The sequence below is a fragment of the Typopeltis vanoorti genome, chromosome 23 (assembly GCF_054136105.1).
Source record: "Typopeltis vanoorti isolate ZY-2024b chromosome 23, IOZ_Tvanoo_1.0, whole genome shotgun sequence".
NCBI lineage: Eukaryota > Metazoa > Arthropoda > Arachnida > Uropygi > Thelyphonidae > Typopeltis > Typopeltis vanoorti.
The window spans coordinates 24,630,873-24,655,723 of record NC_143571.1 but is presented as its reverse complement, the minus strand read 5'-3'; the positions used below and the strand labels follow the sequence as shown (position 1 = coordinate 24,655,723).

Sequence of the window (24,851 nt, the reverse complement as noted above, 5' to 3'; positions counted from 1 at the left end):
GGACTCTATTCAAGAGCACATATACTTTCCTTTAATTAGTACTTTTGATAAAGAATTTCATTGGTCTGTAAGCTGTTTTAAAGTCTTGGTTCTCATGAAAAGGTCTTCAAGTTGGCATTGGAAAGCCTAAAAGTCTTCAACCTGACAGAGGGGTGAAAAGTTTAAAAGATATGGAATCTGCCAAAGGGTTTCATGTTTTTTATACGTATATCACACACACACACAAGAGATCCCAAGCCCTATGACACAAGAGTGTCATGTGTGGGCAAGTGGTCAGAGAGAAGGAATAGGAAGAGTGGAAACTAATCACTATAACTTGTAATGATCAGCCAGAAAGGAAGGTAGTGATCTATTTACAAAGGGTGGCAGGAAAACCATAAGATGGTAAGCTTTGTGAGAAGGCCATGATATCTTCTTTATCACACTTCATCACATATTCTGGAAATATCAAGGACCACTTCAGTTCCTCTAAATTTTTCCATGGTTGTGTCCAACAAAAATAGGTATGGCTATGGAAAATTATCTCACTGTTAGGGTAATTAGACATATGTGATCAGTGTGGTTAGCTAGATCTTCTGTAGAGCAAAAATGGCAGAATCCAAATGGTGATGACTAAGTAATTGGCGAGTCTCCAAATAGCGAAACAGTTTTACTAACACCATCTTCCAACATAAAAATGTGCACAAGCTCATATGGACAGAAGACACAACAAATAAGAAAATCTTCACTATGTCATTGCTGATAGTAATATCTTCATGCTGGTTCAGGATACAAGGGTGTACTGAGGATCTGAAATTGAAAGTGATCATCACTTAGTTTTAAGTAGGATAAAAATGAATATCACACTGAAATCAACAGTATGTCAGAAAGTTTTAAAAAGAATTAGAGTTGAGCTGCTTTTATGGGAAGCTTTGAAAAGATGATTAAATAATGAGGCATCTGAATGTGACCTTAGAGTTTGAAAAACAAATAGGGTGGGAGCTAAAGGGTTTGCTTAAAGGTCAGTCAGATAACAAGAGGAGACCTCCACATTATCTTAAGGAAAGCAGAGCCTTCTGAATGGATCTTCTGACCTAACATCTAATCTCACCTTGAGTATGAATGAGATCTCATCACTGAATGAATAAGAATAAGCTGGCAATCCAGGACTTAGCTGACCAAATTATACTCTATTGGCTAACTAAAAATAAACATGATTGTACAACATGATAGGATTTCATGCTGGCTGAGGCATCTGCGGTTTTCTTCAGGGAACCAGGGTGAACACAAAAAGTCTATTATTAGAGCCAACTCCAACTACACAAACATTATTGAAGAAAAAATGGAACAGTTTAAAAACAAGAAACAAACCTCAGAGTCTCAGTGGCAAACTCTGAAGGAATTGATTAATTCAGCTAGGGAGGCATGTAGTGATGTTGCAAAAATAAAATAATAAGAAGAGTATGGTAGACACAAGAAGTTAAAGAAGAGTAGTCCTGGAAATGGAGGCATACTGAAAGTTCCTAGCAAATAAGTTGGCAGATGTTCTAAGAATATAGAGAAAAATGTAAGCTATAGGTAAAAGTTACAAAATAAAAGTCATGGGAAAGCTTGAGCAAGAATACAGAAGATAAATATCAGCAATGTGGCAAATTTGTTCTGGAGCCTAATGAAAAAACTTAGAAATGGAGGAAAGTACAGTAAAAGGAATCGATGATAAAGGCGACATGAAAAACTGAAGATAAGGGTATCCTAGATGTCTGGAGTAATTACTTTGAAACAATTAAAAGAAACAAGAAGTGACAGAACAGTAGTGCAAAATATTCAAAAGAAATGCAAACAGGAGTACGTCATCAATAGTTTGAGGTAGGGAAACCATCAATAGTCTGAAATGTGGAGAAGCAGTTGGAGTAGAATGATCTGTGGCCAGAAATGCTCAAATGTGGGGGTATAAAAGTTTTGCAGTGGCTGAACTACATAATGTAGAATTCCAAAGATCGGAGGACTCATAGTTCCCATCTATGAAAAGGGGAATAAAGCTGAATATGAGAATTACAGATGAGTTCTAATAAGTGTTCTGGGTAAGATTTATACAGGCTTCCTTGAGAAAAGGTTAAAAAAAATAGTGCAATTGAAACTTTGGGAAAAACAAGCTTGGTTCAGGCAAAATAGCAGTAATCAAGATGAAATTTTCACTTTGAACAAAAAGTTGAGAGATAATGGGAAAATAACTAGGATTCATACTCAAGTTCTGTACATCTGGAGAAGGCATCATAACAAGGCACCCAGAAAAAAGCATTTCAAAACACGGCACCCAGAAAAAAGCATTTCAAAACACGACAATTATACGAGGTAAAATGGAACAATATACTAAGATGTCAAAAGTGTCTGGACCACCCAATTACTCTATGTTCCCTCATCCATATGACGCAGATACACGTCCACAATACTATGTAAACATAAACACGTAGACATCCTCTGCTGTCAAGATGAGTGGATGAAAAGAGTTGAATCTGTTTGAACATGGTATGATAGTCAGAGCCCACAAGTTTGGTCATTCCATGCGAGAGATTTCTGCCACATTGCACGTACCCCAGTCTACTGTCAGCGAGGTTGTCATGAAGTAAAAATGCAACGAAACCATGAAATCCCTCTCCCAAATTAGTAGGCCCAAGAAACTAACAAATCAGGACTGGTGAACTCTCAAGCATGTTGTCACAATAAATCATCAGTCTGCCTTGGCAACCATCACAAATGACTTCAGCAAGATCTCTGGAATGTATGTCTGTGCCTGAACTATTCAGCAGGAGGTACTTGCCCTTGGGTTTCATGGTCATGTGCACAAGCCTTTGATTACACCTGCCAATGCCCAGTGTCATCCAGAATAGTGCAACAACACTGTCATTGGACTGTGGATCAATGGAAGAGGGTTCTGTGGAGTAATGAATCACAGTACACAATCTGAAGGTCATGTCTGAACCTTGTGGATGCAGGGTTAACGATACTTACAGGAATGTCTTGTATTGACTGCAAAATTTGGAGGCAGTAGCATAATGGTCTGGGGCTGTTTTTCCGGGTTTGGACTGGGCCCACTGGTTTCTATGTTGAGATCTTTAAATGCTGATGTCTGCCATCACATTTTGAACAATTCCATTCTTCCCACACTGTGGCAACAGTTTGAAATAGGCCCTTTCCTGTATCAGCACAATAATGCACCTGCTCACAAAGCAAGGAACCAAACTCAGTGGTTTGCAGACATGGTGGTGAAAGAACTAAACTGGCCAGCCTAAAGCCCCCCAACCTCAACCCTATTGAACATCTTTGGGATGAGCTGGAGCGAAGGTTGCATGTCAATCTTACTTGCCCAATGAATACTCATCAGCTGTTTGCCATACTACAGGAGGAATGAAAATGAATTCTAGCAACAGTTTACTTGAACTTAGTTGAGAGTCGACATTGAAGAGTAATGGCTGTAATAACAGCGAAAGAAGACCTGCCCTCGTATTGACAGCAACAAGAAATATAAACAGTTACTGTACAGACACTCTTGGCAACACAACATATGGTTCTATATTTAAGTTGTAAGTTAGCAGTTAGAACTAAAGGAAATATAGGAAGATGGTTTGATGTAAAATATGGTGAAAGACAAGGGTACACACTGTCTTCACTCTTAATCATCAGCTATATTGGTTGCATTATGAAAGATTTAGCAGTAAACCTAGTATTATAATTGTAGATATGAAACTTAGCTCTTTGCTTTATGCAGATGATGATAATGATGTACAACTAAACACATCCAGTACAAGTCTCTAGGATTCTCTAAACTAAACTGAATGAGCTGTAGCAAATATGGCATGAAAATCAGCAAAAAGTTCAAAATTATGAAAACAAGCAGGAACATAGAAAACTTCAGCTGCATTTTCAATGGTTATAGAACAGGTAACATGCTTTTGCTATTTAGACATGGTACTTAGTGAAGAAGGCAAATTAAATATGGGAATACACAAAGATGGTATAGTGGTGGAGCAAGTAAAATAAATTTACATTGAACAAGAGATAAATTAGCCAAAACATTAAACTAACAGTATGTAAGGCAGTGTTAAAACCTGTTTTAAGTTATGGATCTGAGTGTTTGGTTAAAAATAAACCATTTGATCAAAGATTAGAGTTCTGAAAAAAAATTAGCACTTCAAAAGATGATGCTAATGGCAAAATCATATTAAAAATAGAGATATTAGGAAGGAATTATTAGCATTCAAGAATGTGTGAGTAAGGCTAATCTAAGGTAGCATGGTCACTTAAACAGAATGGGAAAGTGAAAGGTTACCACAACAGATGTTTGTTGCTCAGATGGTAGAAAGACAAGATCTAGGTGAAGTGATTCAGTCAGAAGTGTCTAAGAAGACTGAAATGTTAGATAACAATACTAGAGTACTGACAGTAACAGACTAATTTGGAAGAAAATTGTTTGTAGAAAATTAGTACTAATGTAAACTTAATCACGTGGTACTGTCATAGTAGCCTGTACATCCCTTGAAGGGATATTTTACATCATAATCATCATAATGATGATAATAATAATGTAAAATGAATGTACAATTTTATTAAGCAAGAGATCTGTAAGAAGAGGATTATGTGGAAGGAGTATCTTGAGAATAACAGTGAGAGGAATTATAAAATATATAAAGTGCAAGCCAGAAAAGTTACGAGTATTGTACACACAGTTAAGTAAGAGTATGAAAAGAAATTAGCTGTACAAGAGGAAGGCAATCCAAAAGGATTATGCTGCAAGTAAAAGAAATAATGAATGTGGAAGAATAATTTTACTGGATACAGACGGTATCCTTACTTTAAGCTATAGAGATTGTTCAAATAATGAGTCCTTTGCTAAGTCTATCAACTCTGTTTGTATATTGTAACATAGTGAGCAGTACTACCACTATACCGGATGAAGAAATAGAGATACACTAGAAGGTGGTTCTAGAACATAATCTAGATAAGATTTCAGAATAGGCACAGATGGAATATCAGCATGAATGCTAAAGGAATGTTCAGCTGAACTGGCTAGTCTCTTGACATGTTTGTATAATTTGAGATGCAGCACAGAATAGGTCCCACAGGAATATAAAGAATGTATGATAATCCCACTGCATCAGGGTGGTGCAAAAAATGATGTGTCTATCAGTATCTCTGAAGTAGTCGTGAAGATTTTAGAGAAGTTGGAAAGAAATTGCATGAGAAATGGGTTGACAAACAAGCTATATTTTTTAAGGAATGGCATGGATTTACTAATGGAGGTTGGTCCAAGCAACTTGCTCTTATTTTATGATAATGGAATGGCTAAGTTGGATAAAGGGAATGGATACACTATGATACTGTTGCACTTTGCTAAGGCATTTGATACGATACGACATAAAAGGCTGTTGCATAAACTGGAGAATATGGGATTAGAATATGAGCTGTCGACTTTGGATAGGTGGGTGGTGACAGATAAGCATCAGAAAGTGGTATATGGGGGGAAGTAATCTGCCAAATTTAAGGTGGTGTGCCCCATGGATCAGGCTTTGATCCACTGTTGTTTAATCTATATACGAGGGTGGTCTGAAGAGTTCTCGGCCTCGACCATAGATGGTGTTATGTCGTTGCTTTCTCTATATTTTACTGATTTATACTTTCCTATTCTATCTTTCAATCACTATTTTACTTCGTCAGATATCGGGCCTAATATGCTCACATCTAGGATTGTTTCCTTTTCGGATACTGGAAAATTTATATTATGCTGCACCAGCCAGTATCCTATAGCAGAAAAGATCCTTGCTCAGGGAGACAATACTAGATTCTGAGGCGTTCTTACACAATATCTTACTTTAACATGGCCGTATAGATTCAGACTGCAGTCATGACCTAAATCTATAATTATATACACTTTCTAATTCCTTCCCACCAAAAGAGGTTGTATTTTTATAAGTGGTAGTTTGAAATCGTAATCAGGCATGACTCAGGTTTAGGTAAATATGACATTTATTGGAATATCGAAACAAAATACACCAAAAAAATTCATACATTCAATTTGACTCAATACTAAATAAGGAAACTCGAGTTAAGAGGTTAACATACTCTAAATTAAATCAAAGGTTATAAAACATGTAAAACACAGTAACTGGAAAATGGGATAGTTTGCAAATGGTATGTTAAGCTAAAATTCCCCTCTGAAGCTATTCATAAGATGACATAACAAACATTCTAATGTTACTCCGTTACTATAAATCTACAATTCTCATCTCATCATGTTAATTCAATCACATACACCACAAAAGACTTCTTCCAAACAATCCTTATTCCAAAAGGGGTTTATACTATCTAATTAGAGTATGTCCACAAAGTTCTTTGAATAATGTTCATAATTTACATTCACAAATAATTTTCTCTTCCAAGGAATTCTAAATACAAAATAGAGTAATTCTACTTTACCGAACTTTTCCCCAACGTCTTTCAGCACCACGTGTACATCTGGTTACCTCTTGTTTATTGGCTGTCCTTACGGCAGTGTAGGGGCTACGCTATCTTCATAATTACTGCTGATCATGCACTCGATTTTCTTGTGTCTCAGGGAACATTTCTATTCCTTTCGATGGGACTTCTCTGAGAGGGCTCGATTCTGCTAGGGCTGGAAATTCCGCCTTCAGCTCTGCCTGGAATGCTACAGCATTCTCAGGAAAACTCGCCTTCTGACATCATAGCACTGACACTTCATCCTCCTTACTTGAACCGCCGACTAACTTCCGAACCAGAAACCCGATAAGACAAGAGAGCCGATACGGCGCTCATCCCCTTATATTCTTCGATCGAGCGCCCCTTTTTGGAGTCCCTTTTGCACAAGACCTATATCTTTTCTTCCCTTGGGTTCATCCCTTGCTGTTGTGCTCTTGTATTCACGGAATTTGCGTCGACGTACCTTCCAATTTAAGCTATTGCTGCCGGCGTTACGTTGGATACGTGTAGTAGCATACCTTCTAAGAATTGTTACTTAATTTCTATCTGGTGACTCACAATCACTCTATACAGCTAAAGTGAGGCTTAAATAATATTAACAAATTCCTCTTTTAAGACATTCTCTAATTTGATCTTAGAATAATCACAATAGATTAAATTGCATGGTACATAAATCAGTGCAATTTTATACATATGTGAAGAGGTTTCACTTTAATCTCAGCTGATGGGCAGGTATTTCTCTTTGTCTGTGAAGTTTAGTATATTAGATTCTGAATGAATGATTCCTTTGCAAGATTCCTTCATTCAGGATCTAACAATGATAACACTATCAGCAAGATTTCTTTTTTCTAAGTTGGTACATCTGTCATAAGCATCCATGTGAAATTGCAAGTCATTCTATCAAGTAGTTTGTTTTATACAGTTGTCTGAAGCAAAAGTGTTGTCTGTATCCCTTGAAACGGATAAAATTGAGTATCATGCAGTTATAAAATTCTTTCTAAAAGAAGGTTTAATGCCAAAAGAAATTCATTCGAAGTTCATAAAAGTTTATGGGCTGCCGAGTTTAAACGTGGCCATATCAGCCTTGAAGATGATCCACGTGAAGGATATCCAAAAAGTGTAACAACACCAGAAATCATTGATCAAGTGCACAATATCGTATTGGATGACCAGCAAGTCAAAGTGCATGAAATTGCTGAGACTATAGGCATTTCAAAAAAACGTGTGGGATATATTTTGCATGAAGAATTGAAAATGAAAAAGCTTTGCACAAGATGGGTGCCACGCTTGCTCACAGCAAATCAAAAACGCACTCGCATGAAAACCTCTGAACAGTGCTAGGAACGTTTTAACAAGAATAAAATCGATTTTGTGCATCAATTTACTACCATGGATGAGACTTTGATTCACCATTACACACCAGAATCCAAACAGCAGTCAAAACAGCGACAGAAGCCACTGTTTTTCAGCGCCAAAGAAGACAAAGCTGGTTCCATTAGGAAAGGTCACGGCATCGGTGTTCTGGGATGATAAAGGCATTTTGTTTATTAATTATCTTGAAAAGGGTAAAACAATAACTGGGGAATATTAGTCCAATCTTTTAACCAGACTAGATGAAAAACTTTGTGAGAAAAGACCCAGTTTGCAGAAGGAAAAAATCATCTTTCATCATGCCAATGCACCTACCCACAAAGGTGTTTTGGCAATGGGAAAATTAAGGGATCTGCACTATGAATTGTTGTAACATCCATCCTATTCCTCAGATTTCACTCTCTCTGACTTCTATCTCTTCCCAAAACTAAAACTCTTCCTCGCTGGTCAGCATTTTTCTTCAAATCAAGAGGTGATTGCAGCTCTAGATCGGTATTTTGCACGTCTTACTGAGAACCACTACAGGGATGGGATAATGGCGCTGGAGCATTGCTAGAATAAATGTATTAGTCTTAAGTGAGATTATGTTGAAAAATAAAAATAATTTTGAAATTATAAATTTGTTTTTTCATTTTTAGCCCGAGAGCTTTCAGATCACCCTGATATAGATATGCAGAAGGCCTGACAGATGTTCAATTGTATGCTGATGATACAAAGAAACACTGGGCAATAAAGGATGCTACTGATGTATAGCATTTACAGGACAATTTGAAGAGACTGTGGTGTGGCTGAATTGTGGGCAAATGATAATGGCCATCAATTCAATGTTATATAAGCATAAAGTTAGGCACTTTGGTATGACGAGATATCTAACATTATTTATATTGCGGGGATTATGCTTGAGGAAGCTGATAAGAGCTCATGGAGTTTTAGTGGCTAGGAAGTTGAAGTTCAAAAGTCACATAGCAAAATTTCAAATCCAATTCAGAGGATTTGTGATGTTGAAATGAATGTTGTAAGGATAAGAAAGTCATTTTGCCTTTACAAGATCTTCATATGACTACATCTGGACTACTGTTGCAGATTTGGTATCCTGGGTTCTGATTGAAGAAACTGTAGAAAGGCTGAAAAGAAGAGTTACAAAAATGATATCGGGATTACTAATTTAATAAGACGAAAGGCTATAGCTCTTAACCCTTTTTTAACTACACACAAACTTAACATCCACAGACGTCTCTTCATCCTCCCATCACCTTCCATACAACCGAAAAATTTAATCCGTGTATCGGCATGAATCTCTATGGATTTTGATCCGAGTTTCGTACCCGGCTATAAAAACAAAGGGATTTACCATTCCCCCTTTCTATTGATATTGGGGGATGGTAAATCCCTTTATGTTTTTATAGCCGGGTTTTTAACAGATAAAAACAGATCAATCTGTCCTTGTAGATGACAAGGACAGATTGAGAGAGAGTATGTGAACTAGAGATGCTGGTAGCCAGGAGAAACAAGGGCTGCATGATAGAAGTATATAAAATTCTGAAAGGCTGTTATAGGATATCAGTTGATGAAATTTTTCGGTTGTATGGAAGGTGATGGGAAGATGAAGAGACGTCCATGGATGTTAAGTTTGTGTGTAGTTAAAAAAGGGTTAAGAGCTATAGTTTTTCTCTCAGAGAGCAGTGAGTGAGTATCTGGTGTGAATAAGTTTAAGAGACGGTATAACAGCTGTGTGGGTGGCCTCTCTCGATGAGACCTTGACTTCCTGGAACTCTCTGATAGTAATAGAAATATTTCAATATTTCTATTACTTTTGTGCTCCATCCTTTCACTTCTGTATAAGTTACAAGTAGACACATTTGATAAATTTAATTAAGACAAAGTAACTACAAATATTTCGATTCACATATCATCAGTGTAATAGTTTGAAAAAAAAAAAAAAAAAATTAAACAATAATGAAGGTATATATTGCAAATGGAATCTTATATGCAATTGCGTGATAGAAAGGTAAAAATCAGTACTATTAAGATCAACTGAAATGTGCATGTGTGTGATGAAAAAATAATAATAAAGCATAATGCTCTCATTACTTAGCTGCCCGCTAAGTAATGAGACAATTATTATATCAAAACAAAGAACTATATTTGAAATTGTCAATTACACAGATTCAAAAGAATCTCCCTCCAACTCCAAACAACTTTTACATCTGTCGTACATATTCAAAGACATAGCACTGGATGTTCTCAATGTTGCCAAAGCACTCCTCTTTTCAAGGCACACTTCATCTTTGGAAAGAGTAAAAAAGCTACGGGAGCCAAATCTCGCAAATGGGGGGGGGGGGGATGTTTGATCGCACAAAACCAAATCTGAAGCCAGAAACTGCTTTGTAGCCAGTGCGTGGTCCCGTTGTCGTGCAACAGAAACCAATTGTTGTTGAGGAACAGTTCTTTCCTGATACTTCACATGTGGGTGTACAAATGTTGCATTACTCCTAAATAATACTGATTATTCACTGTGGTGCCCTAGGAAACAAATCTGCAGTGGATAATTCCAGCAGTGTTGAAAAAGAACAATGACCATTGTCTTGACAAGTGATTTTTGCAACCTGACTTTCTTCTTCCAGGGAGACGTTGTTCCACATCATTCCATGCTCTGGTGTTTCATTCCTGAATCAAATTGAAAACACCAACTTTCGTGACAGGTGACAATTCTTTGCAACAACCCATCACAATCTTGATCAACTGCATGGATGAAAATCTCTTTCTAAGATTAATCTGTCTGTTTCCTTACTGACACCAAGCTGTACAGCAAGTAACCTAGTGGTTATTTGCTACAGGCTGTCATGGGCAACAATTTCATTAGCTTTCACCACATTTTTATTTGTCCATGCAGAAACTGCCATCTATAGCATGGTTCATCCTCCAGGGACTCTCTTCCCTCTTTAAAATTAAACACCAGCAGAACACCTGTGCACAGCTCAGACAGTCATCACCATAGACTTTTTTTTTTAGGTCCTGGTACACTTCTGTAGCAGTTTTTCCTAATTTACAGTAAAATTTTATCACAGCTCTTTGTTCCATGACACAACTTCTAACACACTCCACTCTCACTTGTCACATGAAAACAGCTGCATTACGTGACTTAAATTGCAATTACAACATACTCTAGAGGTCAAAACTATAATCCTGTTTGTTACTTTTATTCAAAGGGCTGTCTTGTAAAAACTCAATCTCATTACTTAACAGGCACAGTGTACATATGTACATGTAATAAATACTTACATAATTAAACAGTGTAGTTCTTAATAATAGTTTCCCAGATTTTTGTCACAGAGTCCATCATTAAGATTGAGATTTGGGTGATGCCATAGTACTATGGAACTTTCTTTAAAGAGAATGCATATTTATGGGAACATCTATGTAGTCATTTGGCATCATTCCAAAGGATCATGTGGCTAGTATTAGTAATTTCATGTTCTACTTCAAGAAACAGAACAGATTTGTTCCATTTCTTGAATAATGCAGGATTGTTATTCAGAAAAGCAGATAAAAACAGATCAGCTTGTTTGCCCAAAGTGGAATACAGTGCAGTTTCATAGGGTTGAATAGACTCAAGGTAGCACAGAGATGGATTTATCTTTTAGAAATGGTATTATAGAGCTTGTGAATTTATAGGCTTGAAAGTTGTGAAAATATAAAACTTCTTTAAGGTACAATAAATGTGCTCTGAAATGCCTTTAATGTACAGAATGGCAATTCTTCTAATAGAGGGTGGAGAAAAAAGGTTGATAATCTTCTCTACTGTTTTGGGGTTGTAACCATTGAGAGTTGCAGTTTCTTTAATTGTAGAAATTTCTTTTTGAAGTAGATCAGATAAAGAACAGGTATTATGAGCCCTGGAAAGAAGTCATTTAAATAATGCCATATTTTTGTGAGAGATGGTGAGCTGAAACCTGATAGAATATTGACCCCAAAAGGAAGGTTTGCAATGTGAACAGATATGGTTCCTCTAGCTCAGTTTGCTAGAAGAACCATACATGATCACATTTCTACACCACATATTATATTCTGTTGGAAGGAGTGATGTGTGATAGTGATGGGTGCATCCATCACTATTCAATACATTGGTAGGTTTCCTGTCTACAGGAAACTTAACAACACATGGAAAAGAGATAAGGATCAATTCAGTGATAACCAGAGTCAAGGAAGGACAGACAATTATTATCTTTCTTAATAATAAAATCAATCCATATCTTGTATAAGGTGGATTGAGTGGATTTGAATGAGCAATTTTTTTCAAAGTGTTCCATCAAAAGGTTGACAAGGAGGTAGGTGGAACCCATAGCTATATTCAAAATATTGCACTATATCCCATTCACATCTCCATGATATAGCTATGCTACATTGATGATGTGTTCTCCATTTGGTCACACAGCTTCAATACATTAGAAATATTTCTAGCACACTTTACAGACAACATCCTAGGATCTGATTTTACTATCGAATAGAAAACAATTGTCTCCCCTTCCCTGGCTCTCTTGTTATCTAGCTACCCAAGAGATCCTTATCATTTTCTGTCTAGAAAACCTACCAACGCTAGCAAATATATCCATCACCTTTCACACTATCGCACCTTCCAATAGTATGGTGTTATTAAAATTTTAGCAAAAAGAGTTAGAACCATCTATTCACTCTACCAGCCTCTATTCATTAGATGTTTAGGCAATGGCTTTACCCTAAAGAAACAACAAAACTTATTTCTTCTTCTAAATCACACCCTTCATAAATCCAATATATAAAAAAAAAGAATCCATTGCCACCCTTTATACCTGAGACATCTCAGAAAAAATCTTACATGCTCTTACACAATACAATATTTACACTTCCTTCAAGCTTTACAAAAAATTAGCTACCCTTAACCATTCACCAAAAGATCCTCTTAATCACCTGTATTATCCTGAGATCTACAGTTCCTTACATAATCCTGAGAACTGGCTTACTTAGGTGGGAGAATAAGCCAGTATTCAAATGGATGAACATAGAAAATATGTTCAACATCAGTAGCAGACTGTCATTGAGAATCAGATCATACAGGAAAAATCTCTATTACACAGGTGTTAATACAAATCTGAAGTGCTGTTTTTGGAATCAGCTGCACATTTACCAAATTTAAATAAATATAGTTATCTCATTTTTACTAAAATTTGGAAGACTACTATCATTACAGCATCAGTTGAATGATCAAGATCCCCTAAATGTGCCCACAGACAGTGCCAGATAGGGCATCAGGATTACAGCATTTTTTGAAGTCTGTATTTGCCATTCTGTTGTCGTGCATGCATGCACACATATCTATGATGTCTATAAAAATGCTTCGATACCAAGTGAAAATATCAGTAATAATAATAGCACAAACTAATAAAAAGTTTGTGCTATTATTATCCCTAGATGTCTCTTTCTTTCTAAAGCAGAAACATGATTGTTCCATTTTATTAATCGGAACTCTTTTAGCTTCCCACATTGTTAAGATTTCTTTCCACAAAAGAAAATCAACTTGGTAGTCTGTTGCCAAAGTGCGAGCGTGAAAGGTTTCACACTTGCACTTTGCAAATTTCAACAAGTCAAATTTCTAGACAGTTAACTTCTGTAAATTTAATCAACGTTGATGTGTTTCATTTAACTATCTTTTCAAGTAATTACTTCAACCATCCAGAATACCTCTACTGTCAGTTTTACTGTCGTCTTTATCATCTGATTCCTTTTTATTATAGTATTATGTCCCATATTTCTAAGCTTTTTCAACAGCCTCTAAAATATTTTGCCACTCGAGTGCTATTCATCTTCTACATTCCCCAAGTTGTCCCATGACTTTGGTTTAGCTACTTTTACACATAGCTTTCTTCTTTTCCAGGACAGCCTCTTTAATGTCTTGAGTTCAGCATAAAGTTCAGGTTTTTCTATCTTTACAAATAACTTTGCTAGATGCCTGTTATATCAGTGATGACTAGACCATGTTATGAACAGAAATCCAGCAGGTACTTACCATTGTTATGATCAGCACTGCCCTTTTCTCCAAATTTTCCCAAAACATTTCTGCATGCATGCAATTCATCTGTTACTCTATTATTTTATTTAAGTCTCCAATAAAGACCAAGTTTTCCTTTTTTTTATGTCAGCTGCATTCTCTAATGACTCAAAAAATTCCACCACGTCTTTAACAGAACCTCCAGTATAACCATTGGCATAAGTTCCACTGTCCAATTCCTTATTTTGAAACATGCCCACATCATTGTACTTGAAGCTGCCTACTAATCAAAAAGTTTATCTTCATGTTTAGTGTGTTCACAATGCTATAGCTATTTTTTTTCTTTCTCTGGTTACTACTCTCCAAATATACCATTTTATATATTTAACAAAAACTCACCTACTTAGTCTTCTTTGGATTTGAAACATAATGATGTTGATATTATTATTATTTGACACCTCCAGGGAGTCCAAGGACTCATCGAGGGAGGGCACCTGCTCTACAACTCTGTCTCCACCAAGTGACTGCAACCACACCAACGGCATCTACCGCCGACCACCACGTTTTTCCAGAGACCATCACAAACATCCATGCCCACAGCGGGATTCAAACCTGCAGCCTTTTGGCTGGAGAGCGGATACACTAACCACTCAGCCTGGCTGGCCAAGTAGTACCATATGGTACTTCTCTTGTTCTTCTGCCAGTTCAACTTCTTTTCCATTGATGCTTATCTTCAATTCTGCTTGTAAGCTGGAGTTTGTTCAGGTAGCTGACTTTTCACTGTTCCCTTAGCTGCCTGATGAAAACAGTAGGGGTGCCTTGTCAAAATGGGTGACAGCATAGCAGTTATGACATTTAATCGTGTTGTACTAAAATTATTTTTTTTTAGTTTTAAGCCTATATGGAATACAGTTGCCACTAAACCTTATTTGTTCAGTATCTGGTGGATACAATACTTGGGTCACACTATGTGATGAAGATGAGGATTGGACATTAGGTCAAAATGTAGCCAATTTTCTGCATTCCATAAAGGCCATGTGGAGATCTCATCCCAGTTATCCAAGTTAGACTTTTAAGCAATCAGAAACTCATGAAATCTTAATTGCATATGGACTGTCACAATACAGTTGTATAGTTGCAGCAACTAGGGCTATGAAGCCAGTATATTATGTCTGTTAATTGCATGTGTGCATATGATCTTTTTTGTGATGAAAAATCCTGAGCTTCTGCATCTGTACAAGAATAGCTAATTTATTTTCCACTGAAAAACCCTCAAACACTTTGCATCCTAGAGAGGATTCAGACCCATCATCATTATACAGCCCACTTTTAGCGCTATATAGTTAATATCATTATAAAAAGGTAGCGAAAAAACCCAAATGAAACCCTCTATAGGCATAGTGCTATTCTAAAGAATATTTATTATAGCAAACCATTCATTATGGCAAATTACTCCTGAAGTTTCTACAAGTTCTATATAACAAGAGTTGACTGTATCTGGTATGAGTGTGTGTTTACAATGCATAAGACAAGACAGTATGTCAGCGAATATTAAACATTAAATTCTTCCATTAACATGAAACTTATGTGGAAGAATTGTGTTGCCTAATGTATGAGACTAGTTCCCTTAGAAATCAGAACTTAGGACAATTATCCACATCACCTGTACTAAGACCAAAAATGGAGTCAGTTTCCTTGTGATTATGTCTGGCAGCAAATAAATTATTCAAGCTGTGAAGTAAAAACTAATGCTGATTACAGGTTGTGCTATTGTTTTAAGGTAAAATTATTTTATTCCCTGCTACATCAATAAAAACAGCTGTCAGCAAGTTGCAACAGACTGTAAAGACCCACAAATGACATGTGGATTATCCCTGCCTCTTTTCCTCTACTTCGTACATCTCCATAGCATAGCACAAAAGAAGAACAAGGCATTATATCCTTTGATTAGAAAAGACCCGAGTTTTATCCTTACCGTTGATGAGAAAGAAATCTTCATATAGGTTTTTTCAATTGAAGATGAGTTAGCTGATCTCATATGGAAGTAGGTTTTTCATCCTGAATAGAGGCAAATTAGCCAGAGAACCCATGCAATTTACACATAAAACATATTACTTGTGGGCAATAGATGGCATCGTGTAAATGGTGGATAGCACTGTTGAGTAGGATTAAGTAGTGGAGGCTTGTGGGTAGCACAGAGTGTCTTCTTGCAATGAGTCCTTGAAGAGGAGAAAATAATAATAAAACCTGAAGCTGTTTGTGATTTACAACTTTCTTTTAGCTTGAATCCTATTATCTTTCAGTTTTCTCATATAAATTTTGTGTTTATTCTGTTTTTGGATGTTGGAAGATAGAATCAGTGCACACAGAAAACAATGCAATTCTGTTACTGTAAATCTAAGTGTCTCTCCTGGAACGATAGTAACATCAAGTGTAGTAAACAGCAATCCTGTGTGCAGTTACTCTGTGTTAAATAAAGCAATTAAATGAATATGCTATTATTTAATCTCCTTCCTTTGTGTTATAATTTAAATGATGTTATGTCTATCTTGTAATCAATAATTTATTTAAAAGTTGATTAGATAGGAAGAAAACAAAAATAGAAAACAGGAGAGAAGCTGTAACTAGGATACAATGCTGGGCTGTTTGTAAAATTAAAGAGAATATGCTGAGTTCATTCACACCTTTCTTTCCAAAATCTTCCATTTTTTCCACCCCAACATTCTTTATTACAAAATATTAACCTGGTCAAGTGGCTAATTTAAAAGTTTAATTTTCAAAACTGCATTCATGTTTATCATTCAATCCATAATTTACCATTTTTTAAAGGAATAGGAAATATAAATTTCTGATACTCGCCTGATTCAAAATCTTCATAATCAACATCTGTAACATAAGCACTTGGAAATATTCCATTAAATCCAGTTCTTAAATTGATTCCTTTCAAAAAAAAAAATAATAATAATAAATAATATATATATATATATAGACACATATACACTGTATATAAATAAATCAGTTTTTCATAATTCTACAATGTTTTAACTGCACTAAAAAAAAAAAAATAATTAAACTTTAGCATAATAAATAAGGAAAGCCACCTTCAACTGCAGTCCCATTTTCTTCTTATAAAGGAAGATCTTTATGGATTCAAAAAAAAAACCCTCTCAAATGCAAAAGTTTCCTACTTATCAATGGAATTATATTCAGGAAAAAAAACTACATAGGTTGCCAAGTGGATAACATATCTACTCTCTAGCCAATAACTGTGGGTTCAAATCCCACATAAGGTGGGATTTGAAAATAAGCTTGATCTCGAAAAATTTATAGAGCTAAATACTTTTATAAGGCTTGCCTTAAAAACAACTTCACATTATCTCATGACCACATTTAGCAACCCATTGTGCTCATTTATCTCTTTCCAAGCAAAAAATCTGGCCATCACATCCTGGGTTAACCATACACACTTAAACAGTTTCAGCATAACTTCTTGATCTCTCCTAGACTCTCATATAATGGAAAATTTCAATATATATCCTATAAAATTCCTTTAGAATCCCCTCTTTTCTACCAATCAAATAAACACTGTAATCCAAACATCTTTAGTCTATTCTATTCTTATGGAGAGAGCGCTCCACAGAGAAGTCACAATTTCAGTAACTTATTTCTACATTTTCTCCAACACTTCATCTTCAAGAAACCCAGGTGATTAAATCTGTGTAAAATGGTTCAGATGGAGCAATATGAAAGCCTTATAAAGAAGGATAATAGCCTTATCCCTACTTGTCAGGATGTTGAAGAACACACAAACATACACACACACACACAATCACAAGCATCCTGTTGTGGGCATGGATGATTGTGGCTGTCTTAACTGGAAGATGAATTTAACTGGTGTAAGACCACATCCCCACTACCAGAAGCCTGAAATGGCTTGAAATGTTTGGTCTTTAGACCAGGGTTTTCAAGATTATATAAAATATAAAAATTAAAACAAAATATACATAAATAAATTTAGTTCGAGAGGTGTAATGTACTCTAAGTCTACAATCTTTCATGGGTGGAATTCACATAAAAAATAAAATAAATAAACATGTTTTGAATTATTTTTGCCCACTTTTGCAATACTGTCCTCTGAACTTCAATTTCTGGGTAATTATTGCCCCCACCCCACCCCCGACGAGATCTCTCAGAATCATACGTCTAAGAGACTACTTTTAGAATCAGCATCAGTATGAAGCACTTCCCCAATCTTAACAAATATGGTTGCATTAATATGCTAAAAATCTGGAAGATCCTTATTCTAAGACCACATTTACTGACTTTTCTAACTTAGCTTCATTTTTATTAGAAGGCACCTTCTTAAGACATTAGTTCCTTTTCAGTTACAATCTAAATTGTTTCTACAGCTATCTAATTAAGTGCCATGTAAATTATATATTTAGTTTAATCCTTTATCCAAGTGTAAGCAAACAAAGTTTGCAGCTGAAGTATCTTCAGGACTGGGATAATTCATGGCAAAGATGGACTAACTTCTCATCATTTGCCTTAGTATCCCATAATGCAAAGCTCATCTCCATGCGGACATGTATAATACTATGCATTAAGTGAAGTGTCACTACCCAGACTGGTTTTGACCTTTATTGAGGTCTCTTCAGTGGGAGCCAGACCCAGAGGTGATACCAAGGTTGAAGCAATGCAGAAGTCATAATTCCATATACCAGTTGCCAAAAGGTGTCACACCTTATTACTAAATTACTCTGGATTTAGAGAACCATATTTGCAATTTTGTGCTCTGAGGAAGCTGATCGAAAATCCAGCAAAATATTAGTAATTCAGTAAATTATTTATTTTCCTCTGTTGTTGTTTAAACTATGATGCATTGTTATGAATAACAACCAACATCTATAAAAGTATTTTTTATAACATATCCCTACCAACAGACAGCAATGACCGAGTATTATTATTATTCTTATTATTATAAAAACCTCCATGGAGTCAAAGACTCATCGTGGGAGGTCCACTGTTATACACACAGTTTATCATACTGTGCCTTAAATATATTCACTGTCTCTGCACACCCACACTCTCGGGCAAAGCATTCAAATCACTAACCATTCTCCATGCAAAAAACCTGCTCCTCACTCCCTTGCTCACACCCTCCTTATACAGCTTCCAGGAATGACCTCTTGTTCTCCTGCTATCCTCACCCATTCTGTGCAAAACCTCCCTGATGTTAATCTGGTAATAACCACTTAACAGCTTATATGTCTCAATCATATCTTCCCCCCTCCTCCTTCTATCCACCAATTTCTGCAAATTGCATTTTGTCCATCTCACTTCATACTCTACATTCCAGAGACCAGAAACCACCTTAGTCAATCGCCTCTGAACTTTTTCCAATGCATAAGACTATTACACTTTTTTATAAAATCTTTATCAAGTAGCTTTATTTTTATCCTCCTACATTATGTAAGAGGATAAAAACCAAGAACCTTTAAAGAAGCAGCTACAGTCGTCCGTAAAACTGAAAACCTAAACAAGAATCAAGGTCTAATTTTACCAGAAATTTGGAAAACTTTTATCAGATCATTAAATATCAAAGAAATGAACTTTCGTAACAATTATGTCATGAGTCATCACGAATAAATCACGTTAACGAGACACGCACATTGTCATGCACAATACCAATTTTTTGTATGATTTAGAACCATCGGTTATAACCTAGTCTGTAACCTTCATTTTGTGCTTACTGATTTGTATTCCCTGAGGATGCCAATAGAAACAGATTGGCAAAACATGTAGGAGGATAAAAATAAAGCTACTTGATAAAGATTTTATAAAAAAGTGTAATAGTCTTATGAATAATTGTCAAGAAAAAATTCAACATTTTTCGAATGCAATTTCATCTTTTTGAAAACCAGGTGACCAGATCTGTGCACAGTAATCCATATGTGGCCTGATCAAAGCATTATACAAAGGAACCATAACATCCTTACTTCTACAAGTCAATATCCTCCACATCATTCCCATTATCTGCTGTGTTGTCTTCACTATTTTAGTAATCATTGTTATCATTCAGTAGGGGCCAAAGAGAAAAGTACATTAATGTTCTTATTGAAGAGAAAGAGGTTGTAGTCTTTGAGAATACTTCCTGGAGGAATGCTGTTCCAGAGAACTGAGGGGCAGGTGGAATGAAAGATGAATATAAGTAGTTTTGGTGAGCTAACAATTCAACTGTAAGAGGTTGCTGAGCAGCTGTTCCCAATAATGTTTAGCAGAAATGGGGCAGGGAGGAAGGAAGCCAGATGCTAGTTGTGCTGAACAGCACTAATGAAATGGCTGTTTGGGTAGTTAAAAGACTCAATAGAAATACCATAAAAGTTTGTTATTATATTATATAAGATGTAATTCTCATGAAACGCTTAGACATTGGTTATGCATTTTTACTAAATAGCTTAAGGAAATTACAACATATACTAGGATATACATTAAAATAAATTTTAATACACTTCCAATATTTCGACAATGTCACGTTGCCATTTTCACAGGAACTTAAAAGCAAGACACATGCACACAAGCACAACAAACAGTAAATGGGGACGAAGCAGGAAGCTATTCTTTCACCTAAAAGTCCTGATGGTGTCCACTAGCAGGGAATGTTGGCATTCTTGGGCAATTGGGCTGAAGGTCTGATGTAGGTTTCCCAAATCTGGCAGTCTCATACACCCAAATTTGTTGAGGTTTGGATTGTTCCTTAGGGCTGAAGCTGATTCCATGAAAAGCCTTTCATATTTGTATTTACTATGGTGTATTATCGTGGCTTTCTTCCACCGTATTCTATGGCAGGTATCCAGCGCATGGTCTGCAAGACCAGAGTGGCTGTATTGGTGAAACCGGATGTAGTCCTGGTGTTCTGAAATTAGCTGTCCTGCCTTTGGCCAAAGTAGGACAGCTTACAGCTGCAAGGGACCTGGTATATACCAGATAGGTCTAGGGGGAGGTTGGTCTTTAGTACAGCAGATAAGGGATGACAATTTTTTATATGGTCTGTAACAAGAAGTCATTTATTTTTTTAGGATTTTTGTAATTTTTTCCGAGGTGCCTCAGATATAGGGTATGGTGATGGATTTAGAGTAATCCTTGTTGTGGGGGGGTTGTGGTTTATAGGTTTCAATTTTTTTTGGATTTTTTTTTTTTTGGGGGGGGGTAGCCATTGGCTGAGAAAGTGTTGAGAATGTGGTTTAGTTCTGTGGTTAGGGCATTGTCATTTGAACAGATAAGTTTAGCCCTGTTGTGTAGTGTCTTAATGACTCCATATTGTTGCAAGGGGGGTGATGGGATTATTGGTGAATGTATCTGTATGGGTGGGTTTTCTATAGACTGAGAAAACCAAGGTTCCATCAGGCTGGCAGATGACTAGTGTGTCTAAGAAAGGAAAGCAGTTGTTTCTTTCTTCTTCCAGGGTGAATTTGATTCTGGGGTGTTGGTTGTTTAAGTGTGTTAAGAAGGAGAGGAGTGTATCAGAGCCATGTGGCCAAATAGCGAACACATCATCAACATAGCGAAGCCATATGGTTGGTTTTTGTGGGGCAGAGTTTAAGGCTTTCTCTTCAAAAGTCTCCATATAAAAGTTGGCCAAGGGTGGGGAGAGTGGAGAACCCATGGCTGTCCCCTCTATTTATTTGTAGAATTTTCTTTGCCAAACAAAATAGCCTGAGTTCATTGTGAACTGAAATAAGGCTGTGATATTGGAAGGAAATTTAGCTTGGATTAGCTCTAAGAATTCTTTGAGTGGGACATTTGTGAATAAGGAGGAGACATCAAAACTGACCATTACGTCAGTGTGTTTGACGTAATGGTCAGTTTTGATGTCTCCTATATGGTTTTCTATGCTGGCTTTGAAGTGGGCTGGGTTTTTTATGTGTAAAGGTGTGTTGCAGAATAGTGTGTGAGAGCTTTGGCCAAATGTTTAGCTAGTTTGTATGTGGGGGGAATCAATGCCATCCACTATGGGACGTAATGGCACCTTTTCCTTATGTATTTTTGGGAGTCCATAAATACGGGGTGGTATGGAGTTAAATGGTTTTAATTTGTTAGTGACTTCTACAGGCCAAGAAGTGACCTTCTTAAGGAGCCTGTGGAGTTTTCTGATTTATGAGTTGGTGGGATTGTACTCAATAGTGAGGTAAGTAGCCCGATCTAACAATAGCGCATTCACTTACTATGTAATCCTTTTGGTTAAGCAATACTGTGGCGTTCCCTTTATCCGCTTTGGTGATTATTATTTTCTTGTTTTTCTTTAATTCTAGTAGAGATTTAATTTCCTTACTGGGCATGTTAGTTTTTGGTGGTTTTGCTATGGTCAGAACACAAGCCACATCCAGTCTAATATCGTTGGTGACATGGTTTGGAAGGGGTCGTATCCCGCATTCAATTCATATCATAATATCTTCAGCAGGTATTCTTCTGGGCGCAATGGCAAAGTTGTGGCCACATGAGAGGGCATCGAGTGCTTCAGGTTTCACACTAACTGACAAAAGGTTGACTACCATTTCGGTAGGAAGATGTGGTTTCGAGTTCAAGTTCTTTTTTAAATTTTCAAATTTTTTGATGTGTTGATCTTGTACTTTTTTAAATTCTTTCTCCGCAGCAGTGCACAAGATGTCATATAAAATAGACCAAATTTCATGGCTTAAGGTGCTTGAAAGGTCATCTTCGAGTGCCTGGATAGCTAAGTTAGCATCATATAGGAAACGGCGGGTCATAGCGATTTGTTCCCTGAGCAAAGCTTGGCTGGCGCGGTTATAAATACGAAGAGCCTTTGGCGAAGAGAAAAGGTGCTTAAATTTGACACAGTTTGGGATTACCTGGTTATCCTGGCAGTGTTTTAGGAAGGAGAGACGATTCAGTTGTCTTGATAGCTTTAACTTAATTTTACCATTATGGCAGGCCTTACGTGCGATGGCATCTCCATGAATTATAATAATTCTCATTTAAAGGCTTAGACGTTTGTTATGCATTTTTACTAAATAGCGTAAGGAAATTACAATGTATACTAATATATTAATTAAAATAAATTTTAACACACTTCCAAGATTTCGGCAACCTCACGTTGGCATTTTCACAGGAACTTCAAAGCAAGACACGTGCACGCAAGCACAACAAACAGTAAATGAGGACGAAGCAGGAAGCTATTCTTTCTCCTAAAAGTCCTGATAGTGTCCGCTAGCAGGCAATGTTGGTATTTTTGGGAGATTGGGCTGAAGGTCTTCGATGTAGGTTTCCCAAATTTGGGACAGTCTCATGTACCCAAATTTGTTGAGGTGTGGATTGTTTCTTAGGGCTGAGGCTGATTCCAAAAAGCCTTTCGCATTTGAATTTACTACGGTGTATTATCATGGCTTTCTTCCATCATATTCTATGGTGGGTATCCAGCGCATGGTCTGCAAGACCAGAGTGGCTGTATTGGTGAAAGACTACATCCGGTTTCACTAATACAGCCAGTCAGGTGGAGATCAAGCCCTATGCTCCCAATGGAGCAAATAGGAATAAGTAAGACATGTTGCATTTTTCACACATATGTGGGTCATCATATATGTGTGAAACACATATATGATGTGTTTCACACATACAAGGAGCCTAGCAAGAACAATTTATCTTCTCTTTCTACACTGACTAGACTGCATTACATTTCAGGCTTAATATCATGCAATTTGTTTATCAGTACTTCCTGCCATGATGACTGTCATTGAGCAATTAGCTTTCATCTTATCAACCTGTATATAGTACTGTCAAACGGTACATCGAAAAAGTATGAGTTGATCTAGCAGCTGCACCTGCGGTCTCTAATGTGGTTGGGAATCCAGCACAACCAAACATCAAAATCAGGAGTCTTCATTTTGTACCACAGGCAAAACACCTCACTCAGCACTGGATGTGCATTACACATAGAACAGTTTCATGTTTGTTTTTGAATTTCATCTTGTTTCTGTTCAGGCTTATCTTGTCTGTTGTACTAGATTCATTATTGGTAATTTCAACTGGTGTTGTTCCATCTATATTTGACTGGGAAAGTAGCTCCTCCAGATCTGGAATTTTGGGATAATTTCTAGCTGATTTCGTCGTGCACTTTGTGATTTTACCAAGTGTACAGGAATACCTTGTATAGCGTGGTTAATTGGTTGCAAGAAGCGTCCGCGCTAAGCAAAACCACGTTGTTCGAGGTCTAATTATAAAAGTTTTCAATTTAATTTGTTTATTACAAAAATTTAGGACAATAAAAATGTTTAAAAATTAAAAAAAATTGTTATTTTTATTAACTAAATAACAAATAAAATCCTTTTAAACTGATATAAAAGTTGTAGAAAACAAAACAAATGTTGCTTCAATTTTAGCATACAGTAATTTACTTTTTACTAAAGTAGTCTTTTAGTGTTCGTTGAACCATCCTTGTCTTCCTTGTCTCTTCAAGTACTAGATCTCTGTTGCATTTGATGGCATTATTGAGACTTTGTCTCACTTTGATGCTTCTTTCCAAATTCGGGTCAGCATTTATGAGAAAGTCGGAAGCTTCGTCGATTTTTCTCACAAAAGTTGAAAGGTCAGCAAAGGAAAATTCTTCAACCATGACATCAGTGGGGTCATCTTTGTCTTCTTCTGCTTCATAGGCTCGTTTGTTCTTCCTACTCCAAAAGGGTTTCATCATCCAGATCATTTGAATGAGAATCAATACATTCGTTCACATTGTTACAATCTAAACTTGTAAAACCAAGATCTTTGCCCATCTGCACAATTTCTGTTGAAATTTTCTCTTTCTGTGTTGCAAAGGCAACAAAGTCCTTTGAACAATGTGGCAAGACATTATGCCATACGGCTCTCATGTTGCTTTGAGTCACCTCTTGCCAAGATTCATAAATATTTTGAATGGCATCTTTTATGTTAAATTTCTTCCATAATTCACTCAAAGTCCAAGAATCTTCTG

At 36.5% G+C, this 24,851-nt stretch overlaps 1 protein-coding gene across 3 annotated transcripts in view; it reads right to left on the bottom strand.

The window, feature by feature from the left end:
• The window catches only part of LOC150093696 (JNK-interacting protein 1-like), a 308,320-nt gene that overhangs the window by 72,291 nt on the left and 211,178 nt on the right, over positions 1 to 24,851 (bottom strand). For all 3 annotated transcript variants that reach the window (XM_090412576.1, XM_090412575.1, XM_090412577.1), the window contains one exon: positions 16,727 to 16,807. In XM_090412576.1, the coding sequence (XP_090268702.1) occupies positions 16,727 to 16,807 (81 nt within the window). The remainder of the gene's footprint in view (positions 1 to 16,726; positions 16,808 to 24,851) is intronic.